Source organism: Equus caballus, chromosome 15 (genome assembly GCF_041296265.1).
Source record: "Equus caballus isolate H_3958 breed thoroughbred chromosome 15, TB-T2T, whole genome shotgun sequence".
NCBI classification, from domain to species: domain Eukaryota; kingdom Metazoa; phylum Chordata; class Mammalia; order Perissodactyla; family Equidae; genus Equus; species Equus caballus.
Genome location: NC_091698.1, coordinates 56,039,318 through 56,056,557, shown reverse-complemented (window position 1 = coordinate 56,056,557; position 17,240 = coordinate 56,039,318). Strand labels below are relative to the sequence as shown.

At 35.3% G+C, this 17,240-nt stretch overlaps 1 protein-coding gene across 1 annotated transcript in view; it reads left to right on the top strand.

Moving 5' to 3' along the window:
- PAPOLG (poly(A) polymerase gamma) overlaps positions 1-16,358 on the top strand; it is a 32,629-nt gene extending 16,271 nt beyond the window's left edge. Inside the window, exons 9-22 of the mRNA XM_001917544.6 lie at positions 731-869; positions 1,533-1,605; positions 2,362-2,482; positions 2,775-2,859; positions 3,491-3,544; positions 5,442-5,561; positions 5,991-6,100; positions 8,260-8,381; positions 8,625-8,800; positions 9,203-9,291; positions 9,373-9,593; positions 10,137-10,202; positions 10,394-10,450; positions 12,259-16,358. Of these exons, the coding sequence (XP_001917579.2) occupies positions 731-869; positions 1,533-1,605; positions 2,362-2,482; positions 2,775-2,859; positions 3,491-3,544; positions 5,442-5,561; positions 5,991-6,100; positions 8,260-8,381; positions 8,625-8,800; positions 9,203-9,291; positions 9,373-9,593; positions 10,137-10,202; positions 10,394-10,450; positions 12,259-12,357 (1,532 nt within the window). The 3' untranslated portion in view covers positions 12,358-16,358. The remainder of the gene's footprint in view (positions 1-730; positions 870-1,532; positions 1,606-2,361; positions 2,483-2,774; positions 2,860-3,490; positions 3,545-5,441; positions 5,562-5,990; positions 6,101-8,259; positions 8,382-8,624; positions 8,801-9,202; positions 9,292-9,372; positions 9,594-10,136; positions 10,203-10,393; positions 10,451-12,258) is intronic.
- Positions 16,359-17,240: the final 882 nt, after the last annotated feature.

The following is a 17,240-nucleotide window of genomic DNA, read 5'->3' as shown; positions in this document are numbered from 1 at the left end:
ATTTGCAAGGAAGGGATATCACAAACAATTTGTCTTTCCTTACAGATTAAATTAAATACCATGTTTTGTCAGTTATTAGGTGCATATTTTTTACATTTAACATAACAAATTGATATTTTGTATTTCTCTTGCTTAGACATAAAGTAATGCTATATTATATAATTGAGATATCTTAGGTTTGATGAAATATGGTAATACTTTTTAATGGATTGCTATAGGAAACAATCATACAAGGAATGAGTAATATCAATGGTATATTGTACTTTATGGAGAGTATCCAAATTCTGCAAAATATTGACTCCTCAACTTTACATTTGACTTTAAAATGCCCATGAATATGATTACTAATGAAATGTTTATTCTTCCCTACTTCTAGACCCTCCAAATCTCTTTGCTCCTTCCTTTTGTTTCTCTCTCAACTGTAGATATTGAAAGATCAGAAATTCCAGTAATCAGAAAGATCAGAAATATCAGTAGAGCCCAGCTGGGCACTCAGAACTGAGGCAGGGAACTGAGGTGTCTGTAGTGGAAGGCAAAGTAGGGGGTAAGATGAGCAGCTTATGGTTTACTAATAAGACTAGCATGAAAGTCTGCTTGTTGATTTTAATGTTTCTTTAGGGGAAAAGAGTTCTAAGGAACAGTCTTGGGAAGGAGGTTATCCTGTTCCTCATAGTTGAATGTCATGGATAGTGGGTCCTAAGAATAATTAAGAAATATGTTAATTTTCTAGGACGTGGTATCTATTCCAACATGCTGGGATTCCTTGGTGGTGTCTCCTGGGCAATGCTAGTTGCAAGAACTTGCCAACTATATCCAAATGCAGCAGCTTCTACTTTAGTTCATAAGTTCTTTTTAGTTTTTTCCAAGTGGTAAGTAATTATGTGTATTTTCACTATTTACTGACCTCTGCCTATATGTAAATTTGTTTGGAAATTTGAGAGCTGTGTATAGACTTTTTCTGTTGTCTTACTTTCCTTTTTTAAGTTAAAAGTTTAAAAACATCAAATTTGAGGCAGTGATGGAACACCAGATGGCACTTTCTTCTAGGGTGGTCTGTAAATGTGGACCTTTAGCTTGAGAGAGTGGTCACAAAAGATTTGGCTCTGCCAATTACTAGCTATATAGAGGTTGTTTAAGATCTCATCTGTAAAATGGAGGTGATAATCAGAGCTACTGCATGGATTTGTTAGGACTATTTTCAGTAAATATTAGCTGTTGCTGTTCTTAAATTATCAGAGTTAAATCCACGAAAGCAAATGAGAAGAAAGGGAAAAATTCAGGTTTAAATCAGTTACGGCTAATGGCCAAAGCAGTATTTGCCCTTTCAGAGAACACTGCTTTAAAATAAGCAGCTTTTTCCTTTGTATGCTTCCTTCCCTTGGCCATTTCTTTTTTTTTTTTTTTTTGGTCTCCAGTATCAAATACCCAAAATACTAGCCATATGAAAGTTGGAACAGAGTCTGATGATTTTAATGTTTCATATAGTTCCTGAAGTGAGGTCCTGTGTGAGTAATTTGCCTTGTTCATATTAGGGAATGGCCAAATCCTGTGCTGCTGAAGCAACCTGAAGAAAGCAATTTGAATTTGCCTGTTTGGGATCCTCGGGTATGTGACTTAGGGAATTTCATTAAACCTTTTAGGAAAAGGATGATTCTCTAAATTATAGGCTAAAGATAATTCTTCTTATCCCTGCTCATCTTCCTTCCATATAACTATAGTTCTTTCCCTTCTTCTGCTGTGTTTGGTGCAAATGATTTGTATCTCCAATGCTGATCCAAATGTTATGTCATTAAAAATCACCCATGTAAGACTAGATGAGTGGTTGTATCAACCAAAATGTCATAATCCATTGTTAAAAGCTCTCTTACAAGTAGTTTCTAGTAATAGTTAAAGTACTGAAATATATAAAAAATTTACTTTGCAGTGCAATTTAAAGCAGATTCATTGTTCCAAGATAGCATAACTCTCACTCACCTTGCGTTTTAATTTGCTTTTAAAGTGAGTGCTCCTTCCTCTGAGTAACCTAGGGGAAGTCATCCAGTGAGTAGATGTGGAAAGAGGATTGAGAACCATTGGACCAGATAATGCTTTTTGCAGCTATGATACTGTGTTTCCATTGTTTATAAATGTACCATCAGTTTAACAGCTTTTCTTGGGTAAAATAAACTTCTACTGAGTTTCCTTTGATCAGACACATCTGACTTCAGAAATAAATGTAGTTGGGGAGGGGAAATGTACTTCTTAGCATTGAGGAAATGTAGTATTAAATTTATATTTCATATTCTTCAGACTTTTGGGGAAATGAAGTGAGGACAACTGAAATAGGAGAATAGATCAAATATTCTGCTTCTAATTTCACAGGTAAATCCATCAGATAGGTATCATCTCATGCCCATAATCACCCCTGCCTACCCACAACAGAATTCTACGTATAATGTGTCCACATCAACTCGAACAGTAATGGTAGAAGAATTTAAACAAGGTAAACCTGTTGGCCCTATTGTCCTTTACATATTCCCACAAGTTTTTGGTTGACAACAGTTTTGTTCTCTATTGAAGTTATGCCTATTCTAAAAATTCTTTCAAATGTGTATTTTTTTCAGTAGTTAGTTTTCAAAAATGTATGATAATATTTTAAGGCCAAAAATGGAGCCAGCCCAGTGTGGTTGAAATTGATTTTTCACTCAAGAATTTGTTGGGGTTAGAGGTTTTGGGGTTGTGTGATAATACAATTGTCAGTTTTCAAAATCAGTCTCTCTCTTTTTTTAATTTAGGTCTCGCAGTTACAGATGAAATTCTTCAAGGGAAATCAGATTGGTCCAAACTACTTGAGCCACCAAATTTTTTTCAAAAGTATAGGTATTTGAAATTTTGCATTTTGTGTATGTGTATGTTTAAAAAAGAAGAATGTTAAACCTACAGAGTTTATATATGATAGGTGACAATTGTCACTTATATTTCGAATGAAGTAGAGAATAGCTTAGCAGAAATCCTAAGTAATGCAAGAGTTCCTATGTTCTAGTAGTATCTGACCCAAGAAAAAACAATTAGTGACTTGTTTTGGTGAGGAAGATTGGCCCTGAGCTAACATCCTTGCCAGTCCTCTTTTTGCTTGAGGAAGAGTTTCATCAAGCTAACATCTATACTGATCTTTATTTTGTATATGGGACACCTCCACAGCATGGGTTTTAATAAGTAGTGTGTAGGTCCACGCCCAGGATCCGAACCTGCGAACCCTGGGCCACCAAAGCAGAGCTCACGAACTTAACCACTATGCCACTGGGCCAGCCCCATGAATTGTTTTATAATTGCATGTCTAGAATTAATTTTTTGAAAATTAGAGCGTGTTTTAATTTTTATAAATTGTGTGCCTATATTAACTCTTTTATTCGTTGGGAGAGAGAAAGAAAAAATAATAATGGAAAAACAGACCCTAACAGTATGTCTCGCTTTTTTTTTTTTCCTGAATCTTGCTGAAAATTCTTCATAGACATTATATAGTATTAACTGCCAGTGCATCAACAGAAGAAAACCATCTGGAGTGGTAAGACTTATATCTCATCTTCTCTACCTGCTGTGTGGTGATAACATATTTATGTAGTGCTTTACCATTTACAAAATACTTTCTCTATTTTCAAAATCATTAAATCTTATTGGAGACTATTTTACATGACCATGGAGCATCAGTGTTTAAGAAATGCCATCAAATTAATGTTTCAGAATCAGAAGTGACACAAGATAAGGATATACGTATGGGTCTTTGCCTTTTGTTACTTCTAAGCATTGGATTTAAGCAAAATTGTGAGGTATTGAATGATTCTGATACCTAGGCTCTTACTGAGTTTTCCATCCTTGCCATCATGTTTTCTCCATCAAAACTAGAAGGAAAAGACACTTACATATTCTTTTAATTAGGAGATGGTGGCATGAAAGGTTTCAGATTTTAAGCTTCTGTCAACAGATAGGAGATATTTTTGGTCAAGGAGCAGTGCATTCTTTCTAGTGCATCTAAGTTCATTCCCTTTGCCTCCAGTGTCTTGACATCCCAAGCTCCATCAGGCAGAAGCTTCTAGGCCACCAGAGATGGTTGTCACTTCTGACTCCTAGAAAAGGAAAACAGAACAATACTGTCTTATTTTGCATCAAGGCTTTAACATATATTTCAGATAGTTAAAGGGACCCTGAAAAGAATCTGTTCACTAAAACAGAGTATTTCGTTTGTCTAGATCAGGGTCAGGAAACTATGTTCTGGGCCATATCCAGTCTGCCACTTGTCTTAATAAATAAAGTTTTATTGGAACACAGTCATGCTCACTCATTTATATATTGTCTGTGACTGCCTTCCTGCTATACAGCAGAGCTGAATAGTTGTAATAGGAAGTATATGGCCCACAAAGCCTAAAATATTTACTATCTGGCCCTTTATAGAAAAAGTTTGCCAACCTCTCACTTAGATAACACTGAGGAATAATTCAGTGTTTTGCATATCTGCTGTTGAAGCACACACAATTATAATGTGTAAGCTTTTTCAAGTGTTTGGAAAATGTAAAATATTCTTGTTCTAACTCATAAAGTCATTAAGAAGTTAACATGATAGCTGACAGCAATCACGTTTCATAAGTGAGATAAAGTTGTAGAAATCTGATGAAACTTTCTATATTTTAGTAATATCTGGTCTAATATTAGTGAATTCTTTTTTTTTTTTTTTTTTTTTTTTTTGGTGAGGAAGGTTCATCCTGAGCTGACGTCTATTTGCCAATCTTCCTCTTTTTGCTTGGGGAAGAAAGATTAGCCCTGAGCTAACATCTATGCCAGTCTTCCTCTATTTTGTATGTGGATCGTCACCACAGCATGGCTGACGAGTGGCGTAGGTCTGCACCCAGGATCCAAACCTGTGAACCCTGGCCACCAAAGCAGAGCATGCTGAACTTAACCACCATGCCACAGGGCCTGCCCTATGAATTTTTTTTAAATGCAATATCTTGTATCAGTTTTGTGAGAACAAAATTGAAATGAAACAGAGCATATTTATTTCATGAATTAAGCGCGAATTATTAGCTTTTTTTGTTCACATTATTTAAACATATCTTAGCTTTAGGGTTTAGACATAAGATTTGAAAGTGGAAAAAGATTTTGAATCAGATTAACCAAGAGTTTTTGTTCATGCTCAAATCATGACTATTTTATGGTCTTAACAGGCAGGGTATTTTAGATTGGGAATGCATTAAATAGATCAGTTCTTTAAAAAAGGAGATGGGGACACACACAGATTCTCTAAGTAACTTGTCACTTACTGGAATGGTATTTTAAACAGTCGCTAATATAGTGGACTGGATTTTTTAAATGAACTTGTAAAGCATGATAGCTAATATGCTGTTTGGTTTACTTGGATGTAGCTTCCCAATTTAATGTGAAAAATCTTGTCCATTGTTTTATTTTAGGGTTGGATTAGTAGAATCCAAAATCCGTGTACTTGTTGGGAACTTGGAACGGAATGAATTTATTACTCTTGCCCATGTAAATCCTCAGTCATTCCCAGGAAATAAAGAACATCATAAAGAGTAAGTTATTTTTTAATATTATATTTCTTAAATGATGCTATTTGACATATGCATTATTTAAGATCAATTGTGAGATTGTTATTTATTAGGCATTGATGAGGGATGATACATTAGTATATTTGAGCATGAGTGGTCATGCATTAAAACTAAGTACATGCTATGTTGGTAGCTCACACACTCTGGCAAAAATTCCAACACAATATTTGGAGCATCTTTAAGTATATATTTAGTAAGTCATTTTCAAAGCCATTTAATCCTCTCTATGACAACACAGGATAACTCACCTGTGTTCTTAGTGTCAGTGTTAAGAATTTGGCCAGACCATTGTAATTTGTATTTACGTGTCCACAGATACCAAGTTTTAATTGCAAAATAGCATCTATAAAATTGTAGAAAATTAATGGAAATTCTTAAAAATTTTTTTTATAGCAACAATTACGTATCAATGTGGTTCCTTGGAATAATTTTTCGGAGAGTAGAGAATGCAGAAAGTGTTAACATAGACTTGACGTACGATATACAGTCATTTACTGATACAGGTAAGATTTTGTCATCATAAAGCTGTGGTTGTCAACCTTGGCTGTATGTAACGCAGTATCATCTGCCTGGGATCCGGCTGGCTGTATTTTTTAAAGTTCTGCAATTGGTTAAATGAATGTGGTACATCCATATTATGAAAATCTATGCTGCTATTAAAAAAAGTAAAGGCATGGTGAAACAATTTCCAAGACATTAAGTTGTGGGTGGGGGATAGATTGCAGACCAGTGTCTATAGTGTGCTACCATTTATATAAATAAGTAAAGAATATATGCATGTTTGCTTGTAAATACATAGAGTATTTCTGGAAGGATATATAGTTTTAAAAAAGGAAACTGGCAGAACTGGTTGCTTCTAGAACGAGGAACCAGGTGTATCTAGGGGACAGTGGTGAAGAGACTTCACTGAATATTCTTGAACCCTTTAAGTTTTGTATCTGTTTTAAAACAAAAAGAAAGACTAAAGAAACTACAGGTGAGGGGCTGGCCCCGTGGCCAAGTGGTTAAGTTCACGTGCTCCACTGCAGGCGGCCCAGTGTTTTGTTGGTTCGAATGCTGGGTGCGGACATGGCACTGCTCATCAGGCCACGCTGAGGCAGCGTCCCACATGCCACAACTAGAAGGACCCACAACGAAGAATATACAACTATGTACCGGGGGGCTTTGGGGAGAAAAAGGAAAAAAATAAAATCTTTAAAAAAAAATTTTTTAAAAAAAGAAACTACAGGTGATTCTTAGTGTGCACAGGCAGGGTTTGTAATCACTGTCATAAAGATGACTTGATTTTTACGTTTTTATATGAAGTAAATATCAGTCAGTATAGGCTTGCTGAATATGTTTCAGAATCAGTGAAAAGAGTGTTTTTCAGAACACCCAGCTCCCTAATAACGCCTTTCTGGATTATCTTAATATATCTGTTATAAATTTGGAGTTGTCTTAATAATCTGGAATAATGTACATTCATTACTATTAATATTCTTGGTTTGGCTCATCTGGGTTTTCTAAATTCTATTCAACTAGCTGTCATATTTGTCATGAAAATGCGGATTCCTGCATTGCCTTAGAACTACTGAATCACACTCTCTGGGAGTGGAGCCAGAGAATCTGCAAGTTGAACAAGCACTCCTGCTGATTCTTCTATAAGCAATCTGGAAAGAAAACATAGATATAAATTTTTCCATTCTAATTTGGGCTCATTTTTCAAAAGGGGGAGGTTTGGAAGCTCTGTTTATTATAGATTGATAAAATGTTCTCCTCCATAGAGATACTGAGGTCCCAAGAGATTAATTAACCACATTTCACAGTAGTTACTGTGCAAAAGAAGCCTCCCGTCCATGTCTTCAGTAAGCTTATAATCTGATTGAATATTCACAGTTAATATAGTCATGTTCCGCATAATGACCTGTCAGTCAGCAATGAACCCCATATACCACAGTGGTTCCCATAAGATTAGTAGCACATAGCCTAGGCATGTAGTAGGCTGTACCATCTTGGTTTGTTTAAGTACACTTGATGTTGACACAATGATGAAATCACCTAACGACGCATTTCTCAAAGTATTTCCATTGTTAAGCGATACATGACTATACATTAAATAATTTATGTGGTAGTTAATAAAACTGATTTTCTCCTAAGGTGTGAAAAGCACTAGAATGGGAATCTAGGCCAATCCCAGCCAGGCATTCAGGGCTGTTGAGCCTCATTTCCTCACCTGTACAGTAACAATGTATTTCTAGATGGCTTCTGACATCTGACGTTCTATAATTAGTGCAGTAAAAGAAGCTTCATGGGAGAGGAGAGCTTGAATTACATGTTGGGTATTTGGTATAAGGATTAGCTTAGACTTGGGCAAATAATTATGAAAAGAGATTGCCTTTTGGGAAGACAGCTGACAAAATTTGGAAAAACCTTTTTTTCATACATTCATTTTGTTAATGAGATTTGACTATGGGGAACTCTTAGAAGCTGGACATGAGAAAACTAGTGGTACTTGAGTAGGATTGTGACATGGTGAAAATGTTTTAGAAATAATTTGTTCTGTAAGAGGAATGTGTGTTTATGTAGTCGTAGGGAGATATAACAGGTACGCGTTTCAGAAAAAGAAAGAGTCCTTGGTTCAGAAAGAAGTTTCCCATTTAGTAACGTATTGACATTGTTACAGTGTACAGACAGGCAAACAATATAAACATGCTAAAGGAAGGAATGAAAATTGAAGCAACTCATGTTAAAAAAAAACAACTTCATCACTACCTTCCAGCAGAGATTCTTCAAAAGAAGAAAAAGGTGAGTTTGTAATCTTAACTTTCCAGTGTGTTGCACTCACACAAATGATCCTGGGACCCAGTTTGCGTTCTTACAGCTCCCATTCCTATTGGGATTCAGAGGGAAGGTACAGGGGGTTCAATTTGGGACTAAAAACTCACCTTCATGAATCACAAAGATAGTGTTTTATATGTACTTCAGAATTGAAACCAGTCATTATTCTCATTTGCTTTTTGAAATCCTAAAAGCTTTCTACTCTTTCAGCAAAGTCTTTCTGATGTCAGTCGAAGTTCAAGTGGACTTCAATCCAAAAGATCATCTCTGGATGGCAGTTGTTTGGATAGCTCCAGAGACACTGACAATGGAACACCTTTTAATTCCCCAGTGTCTACAAACAAACCTTCCAAGCCTGATGTTCCTCCTGCAGGAGAAACTGAAAGGTCTGTGTTTCAAAATTGTCCTTTCAGTCTTCAGTTTGTTTGAGGATAATGTGAACTTTTCTTTACCTTTGCTGTACCTTTTTTAATTGTTAAAAGATTTTCTTTTTACCAGCTGCTAGTCAGTTTTTTCTTTAGAAATACTTGACAATTCGTGGTAATCCTGTGGGACATGGTATACGTTTATGAGTAATGTGGGACTAGATAAGTACCCAGAAACACACAGGTTTTCTATTTAATTTTTTGTCTTAATTCTCACTGGGTCCTCTGCCTTTTTCTCCCCTTATCTCTTCCTTCAGTGAAATGTTAAAGTAGGAGAACTTGAAAGAAGTAATCCTAAATGTTGAGTGTTTTAAATAAGTAATACTTAAATATTTAATGATGATAATTTAACACTTTTAATAGGAATAATGCTGAGCCTGCTGCCGTAATTGTGGAAAAGCCACTGAGTATTCCACCAGCTCAAGGACTGTCTATTCCAGTCATTGGTGCAAGTAGGTATCTACACTCGTGTTGATAATGATTCTACTACATATATATTTAATTACTAAAATCTTTCTTTTTCTCCCTTTCAGAAGTTGACTCTGCAGTAAAAGCTGTATCACCCCCAGCTGTGTGCACCATTCCTACTGTAGTAGGACGAAATGTCATTCCTAGAATCACAACACCCCACAACCCTGCCCCGGCACAACCACATCTAAATGGAATGTCAAGTATAGCTAAGAACGTTACGCCCAAAAGATCCCATTCCCCATCCGTAGATGGGTCTTCCAAGAGGTTGAAAGACATAGAAAAGGTAAAGTTAAAACTTGAGTGGTGATTCAGCACTTGATTTTTTAAAAGTTAATTTAAAATAGTATTTGAACTCACAATTCTCTGTAGCTTTCTTAATGTTCTGTTACGATTTGACTGTTTAAAAAGAATATTTACCCAAACCCTAAAGGAATAATACTAATTGTTCATCCTAAATTCAAATTACTAATGTGTCAGAAAAATTGAATGATTGGTCTTAGTTTCTCCTTGGCATACACAGAAGTCTTTACTGGTGACTAAATAATCATTTATTGTGTGTCATAATGTTGATCTCCTCTTTCTCCAGTAGGTGGTGGTAAAACTATTTTATTTGTTATAATCTGAATCGATTTAACCAAAAAGCTAACGCAAACTGTAGAAATTAAGGATGGATGCAGTTGAATTCAATCTAATTTAAATTTCCTTCCCTCACCAACCCATTTTTGTAGTTTTGATGATAGCCTTAATCACTAGTTTCTCACTTTATATAGATTTGTATGGTTTTTGTAGGTAATAATAGCAACTCATTTTAATGTTTATATTTTAGTTTATTCGACTGGAATCAACGTTTAAGGAATCTCGTGCTGCTGAGGACAGAAAAAGAAAATCAGTGGTAAATATATTAATAATGTACTTCAAACTATTTACTTTTAAAGAGCCATGTATCAGAGAAAGTAGTATATTCAAAAGAAGATCAGATTAGATCTGTCTTGCAAGTTTTGCTTATGTTTTATTTCATGTAGAAATAAGCTTTTACATATAGGAAAGAAAGTTTTCACTTGTATATAATTGTTCTGTTTTTAGGATACCATTGGAGGAGAATGTATGCCTATTCCAACTATTGATACATCACGCAAAAAGGTAACAAATAGTCTTATTCATAGGTAGGATACGTAGGTAAAAATTCATAGATAATCTACAGATACAAAAAGCTTATTAAGAGCCTAACTGGGTGAAGGAAAGGTTACTCCTTTGTCCCTGTCCTCAAAGACCAGCAGTGTAGTTGGGAGTTGGGGCTGGAAATAGCAAAGTGTGAAGTCCTAAATGTATGTACCTCAGAAGTCTAGAGAAGACAGAGTAGTTTAAGACTTCATAATTTATTCAGATTATCTTCAACCTTTGTTTTTTATTTATTTTTAAAGAAGCAGTTTAGTGCTCAGCACAATAATTTCTTACCAACATTTGATAAGATATCTTTTGTACCACTGCTTACTGTCAAAATTTAGGTTTGCTAATTAGGAACTATACTTAATAATATTTTGGAGGAACCAAATGTACCAGTGTTTAGTAAGTACTTTTAAAACATGAACTAAAGAGTCTCCTAAATCTCAATTTAAAAATTTATTTTTCAAAGAATTACCATTGAAACTGATAATAAAGTAGTATTAAGCATGGTAAGCTAATAAGCAGGTGCTCGAAAAATCAGTGTCGTGTAAACAGAGAAAGCCCTTCCCTGAGTGTTTACAGTGAACAAAATGGCGTATTTTCACCCTCATTAAAGAATAAAGTGCTTCTCATCACAAGCAGCTGCCACCCTGCCAGGTTCCCCAGGATTTATTGGCCATTCTAAAGCAAAATAGAAAGTGTCCTCATACTTTCTATTAGTGGTAGAATTTGTGAAATTTCTTTTAACATAAGAATGGGTTGCAAAAAATATGGGTGTTTAGTTATTTTATGTGTGATAATGGAAGAAAAAAATTTGACATGGAGACTCAAGTGTGAAAGCATGAAATAACATATCTGGGTTTTGTTTTAAAATATTTCAAGTATAAAGAGTAAGAGCATAAACCAAACAAATGTAGCAAAATTTTAATAATGTCTGAGTCTTAGTTGTAGCACCTAAGTCTTCATTGTCCTATTCTTTACTTTTATGTATGTCTGAAATTTTTCTTGTTTTTCTGAATGGATGTGCCTGTGATATAGATACTTTTAGCCAAGGTAACCTGAGAGGAGAATTAACTCCTGTAGTTATCTCTTGACAAGAAGCTAACGTACTGTTTCAATCACACAACTATCTGTATTTTGGGGGTCAAGGTCTGTCTATGTTTCTCAATTTGTTGGACTTTGCCTTCATTATATAATAATCTTTAGTGTCCACAAAAGCCTTCATATAGACTTCCCTGAATTTCACCATCACTGAAGTTACCCAGCCTGAGTGCAGTCAGTTTTCCTGAGAACTTAAGTGCCTCACAGGTTGGGTTATAGTGTTCTTCTGCGTGAATGTATTATAGAAACTGATTGAGGATATAATTGGTTATCAAATTTTCCTCTGTAACACACACTCGTTTTTCAGCTTACACTCCAAGAGATTCCTGTTTAGTGACCATATACTTCCTATTTCTCTTTACCATTGCCTGACTTTTAGGAAGACTCTGTTCTTTATGCATTTCTCAGTTTGGAAGTGGCAGTTGATTTAACAAAGTCCTCTTTCCTATACCTATGCTCCTCCCACTTCTGCCCTTTCCCTATCCCTCTGCTTTTCACCTCTGACTGTAAAAAAAAAAAAAAAAAACTCCCCCCAACAAGAAATGCGTATGAAACATTGGGAGAAAATATTCAACACAGACTTGAGTGTTTAGGAGCTTAAAGGATTTCGAGAAAAATTCAGTTTTGTGACTGATCTACTAGTTGGGCCTTTGTAACATACAGTTTCTATTTCTTTCTGATAGAGACTACCCAGTAAAGAACTACCAGATTCATCATCTCCAGTTCCAGCAAATAACATCCGTGTCATCAAAAATTCCATTCGACTGACCCTCAATCGGTAAAAGCAGTGCCTCCTTACTTAAGTGAATATGCAATCATTTAGTGGCGTAGATGCAGCCACTCTTTTTAAAAGAGAAGTGGCTGTCATGCATAAAATAAGGTGAAAGTTACAGTCATCAGCCTAACGACCTTGAAGTGGTTTTTGAACTCTCACACTTTGACCTGCAGATGCTGTAGCATTCTCTCACTGATTGCTACATACACTTCTCTGAGGATCACCTGCTATCAAATTGTCATCTACAATAGTATGGCTTTGCGTTGGAGGTTTTACTGCCTTAACTTTCGATGCTTGTTTCTCTGTTATGGGAACCAGTTCTTGGCTCTTTGGACACTGATAAAACAAGTCCTGAACTCTTTTTTTTTTTTCCTTTTTTTAAGTCTTATGTTGTAATCATTGTATAGAACTGAAAAAGTTGAAAACAAAAAAAAAAATTGTCTTGTAATTTTCCAAATGTTAACACATATTTACTTTAGCATTGAAGCCACTTTGTGAATCCTGAGATAAATGAATGTGAGGTATCTTTTCAGCTTTCTTCATTTGTGTAGATGTACTTATTGTCTGTTCTGTTGATTTAAATTATTTTTTCTCCAGATTGGCACTTGGAATATTTAATTTTTTATTTTTTTGTGCCTTTCTGTCCAAATGTTGCATAGTTAGCAGGGAGGATTAGTCCAGTGATTACATAAGAGTTGGGCACCATAAATTCTCAATATTTTGCCTCCTGTGGAGGCCTTCAAAATGCATCTTTATTAAGAATCAAAATATAACCAGGATACTGAAAGTCAGTATATGAATGGTGAAATTGTTACGTATTGTGTCTCATGCCATCCTTGTTAGTTGACTGGTATTTTTTACTGAGGAGCATCTCATTCCAGCATCAAAATAAGATACCTTTAAGTATGGCAAACTTGTATTTTTGAGGTGTAAAATTAACTTGGCATGATAATTCCTGACCATTACTTACCCCACAACTTCAGACAGTTTCTTCATGGACTAGGCATGCAGAAATAAGCAGTGGATTTTATTGAAACCTGAAGGCATTTTTGAATGACATTGTTACCAACCATTAATTGGCTCAGGACCTTTGTAATTTTTATTTAACTACATAAGTTGTCTTTTTTTACACTGCTTTTTTCAATGCATTTCTTAATATTTTTTAAGTTTCATGAACGCATGCTCAGTTTATTAAAATCCATAACCATGTAATTCTTGTAATATGTTGATTCAGTGTTTTGTAAATGAAGTCGTATGTATTTTCAGAGTATTTTTGTATGTACTGTAAGATACCATCTTTTCAAAGAGAAAACTTTAAAACCTTTACTGTCTCTCTTTAATTTTTTAAATATGGATTATGCTTGAATTATTCTTAAAATGAAAATGTATAGATTGCACAGCCAGGAATGCTGGTATATATTACCTTCTTCCGCTTTCACTCATCATTTAGTAGGTCCAGTAGGAAAACACAAAATGGTACATTTGAATGGTGCAGGGAAAATACTTGGCTGTGTATTGTATAGGATTCATGGGATGCCATTTAGCCAGTGGAGTAAGAGCAGTCCATTTTCTCTCGCAAGCTCTTCACCCTTGAGTTGAATACTTGAATCCTGATTGAGAGCAGTATCCTCGTTCTCCCACTCCTGTTCCCTGCCCCAGGTCTCTGAAATGGAAATTCTAGTGTTTCACTTTCACAGAAAGACTTCTTAGAAGTAAAGAAGAACAAGGAAATAATAATGGTTATGCCATTGTTCATTTTTTACATAGCAAAAGACAAGAACGAAATCCCATAACCAAGTTGTAGCTTCCTTGGTAAAGCTGTTCTGTTAGCTGACCCTTTTCCTTTGATCAAATATTTTAAGGTTTGTTCTACAAATACGCTATTTGAACAAAAGGGAATGATTATGAAAGGACCAAAAAATTGTCACCTGACTACAAACTTTGAAAAATTCTTTAGTAAGGGATTTGGTTAAATTTTATATATGTGATGTGTTTACATTTCTGTATTTAATATGCAGCTATTATCCCCTTCTATTATCAGTCTTCACAGTCTCTTTAAGAATTACCTATGTTTACCCTATTATATAAACAGATTCTTTGGAGTGACTAGTGGAGTTTTTTTTTTTTATAATAAGAAAGCAACTATAGTATAGTCATTTCTCTTGTTTTAAGGATCCATTCAGCATGGGGTTAAGACATAGCCACTGGTGCAACATTAGGCTCCTCAAAGACAGCAGTCTTCAACCTGTGTGGTAACTGGGGAGTTACCAAGCATCAGGAGCAGATGTTCTTGAGATGGTGGGTTTGGTCAGAAATGAAGTGTTTTCTATCCTGTACCATAGGTGGAAAGTTCAGTACATTCTGCTCCCATAGTAGGAGACCTCCACTGTACTGGTTCCAAGTAAGTAAAAGGGGAAGGGATGGTCTGGGATCATTTGTTATGATGTCCAGAGATAAGAAGTAGAAGTGTTTGATTTCAAGTCTGAAACTAAACCTAGAAGTGGTTTATAAAGTCAAATAACCTGTTCTTCAATATGTAGACACATGTTCATTTTCACAAGGGTTTTAAATTTTAATCTCATTTTTCAGTGACTGACTTAAGAATAGTATATATCAAAGGAAAACAGTTATCTGCTAGTTTAAACCTTAGGGACTTAACTTATTTAAGAGACAGGGTACATGGCTTAAAACCTTATAAAGGAGCGGGAGAATGAATTTTAAGATTATGTTGGTGCTTACAATAAGAGTAACTTTGTCTTAAGGCAACAGTTTAGTAACGTTAAAATGTTTACTATAGTAGCAAGGAAGTGAGGATGGGCAGTGTTGAAATGGGCTAAATTTATTTGCGCTGTGTCCCACAGCTTTGACATAGGAATTCCTAACATGGGGATCCTGGACTTTAGGGAATCCTTTGCAAATGTATGTAAGAAGTTTTTGTTTATATGCATTTTTCTGGGGGAAATTTCATAGTTTTCGTCAGCCTCTCAAAGTGGTTCATGACCCTAAAAAAAAAGGGGGCCGGAGGAGTTAGAAACCACAGCTTTCCAGGACTGAATAATACCAGAGTCTGGAATTTTTTCCATAAGGTTTTTCTGTGGTATATTTCTGAAAGTGTATGATGGCTCTTAACTGGTAAAGTAGGCTGACGGAGGACTCTGGAACACCAAATTTCTCTATATTTCAGATAAAACTTCATCAGTATTCAGAAAAATGCTTACTATTGGATTTATAAATGTCCTCATGTTAACTTAGATTCATTAACAGGGTCAAACTTTGTTCAACAAATTTCAACCTAAGATTGATCAGAGTAGAATAGCTTAGAATGATCATTAGAAATGATTTTTAAAAAAATTATTATTTAAGATCCTAATCCTTTGATTTCAGTATTATTAAAGTTCTCTCTTGTTCATCCATGTTTGTGGTTCAGACCAGAACAGACCAATAAATAGAACTTTGGTTTAAGAAAAAAAATTTTGCAAATAAAATTGTGTGTGTGTTTAAATAAGTAACTACCTATTATATTTTCCAAAGCTTAGAATTTAGGTCATGATGATAGTGATACATCATGCAGATGATGGAAGAAAACCAGTCTCAATAATGGTAACTGTTTCCTTAGGATTTTTAAAAAAGAATTATGCAAGGTCAGATGCTTCCCAAATTCCCTATTTTCTCTGAAATAATTTTTCTGATATAATTTTATATTTGAAGTTAGTTGAACATAAGATTATCCTCAGGCTTGCTATAATTTTTAAGCTATTGCTGCATTTTAGCAGAGACCCACATAATTACCTTATAAAGTACTTAGGATATCTTTGAGGTCAATGGTGCTACGTCACTCCACAGTGTTATGTACAATGAATGCAGCTCCTGTTCCTTTCTAGATAGCTGTTGTGTAGTTCATAGTAATTTTTCCTGCTTTTTATTTGGATTGTCTTATTTCTTAGTTGTACACACAAGCCTCGTTATTTGTCTGGAATAAGTAATCAAATAAACTTGCTTTAATAACTAGGTGTTGATGATTGACTGATATTATTTGGGAGTAACTCAAAAGTACCAGGCAGCTTTACTTAGTTATTTTTCAAACTGACAGCCAATTTGGTCACTTACCACTCAGACTCTTTGGCAGATAATGGTATCTACTACCTACTTAATATGAAAGCCCAGCTCATACTCAATTTGCCTCACACAGAATTGCTTATTAAACATTTATTAGCAAGCAGTAGCACAACAGTAGAGTCTGCCTCAAGTATTGAGGGCAAAATTCTGTCACCCTTGTGATCAACATCAGGTGACCAGAATCCTCTACTAATGGCTGGACAGTAATCAGGCCTTGGGTACTGTCTACAGAAGTGCACATTACAGAGCTTGTTCCATTGTTGTTAAGGAACAGTGACTTGTTTTGAACCAATCCACATATCTTGAATACTAGTACTGAATTCATGGATAACCACGTGTGTCTACATCATTAAGATTATTAGCAAGCCACTCATGGCCCCCTGGAAGCACATTTGACGTTCATTAAGCTAATTAATAAAGCCCCCTATGTTGGTTGAGTATGGATAACAGAAGAGCTTCTAGTAGTCACTTGTGGGCTTCCCTATTGGATTGCCAGCTGACTGTCCCTGGAGTGTGAATTTCTGATTAGGTCAACTCAGTGCTCCTAGGATATAACTTAAACACAATTATCACACTATGCTGAAATGTTTTAAAGTAAATCAACGCCATGACAGGTTCTTCGTGGATCTGGATGCATTAAGGTATTAAGGGCAAATGGGAATGTATGCTCTTACAGCACATGTTAAAACCGGCCTTGCCAGTCTCTGATTATTGACATTTTAGACCTAATGGCAGCATAAAGCTTTCCATGATAACCTGGCCAGAGTGAATCAT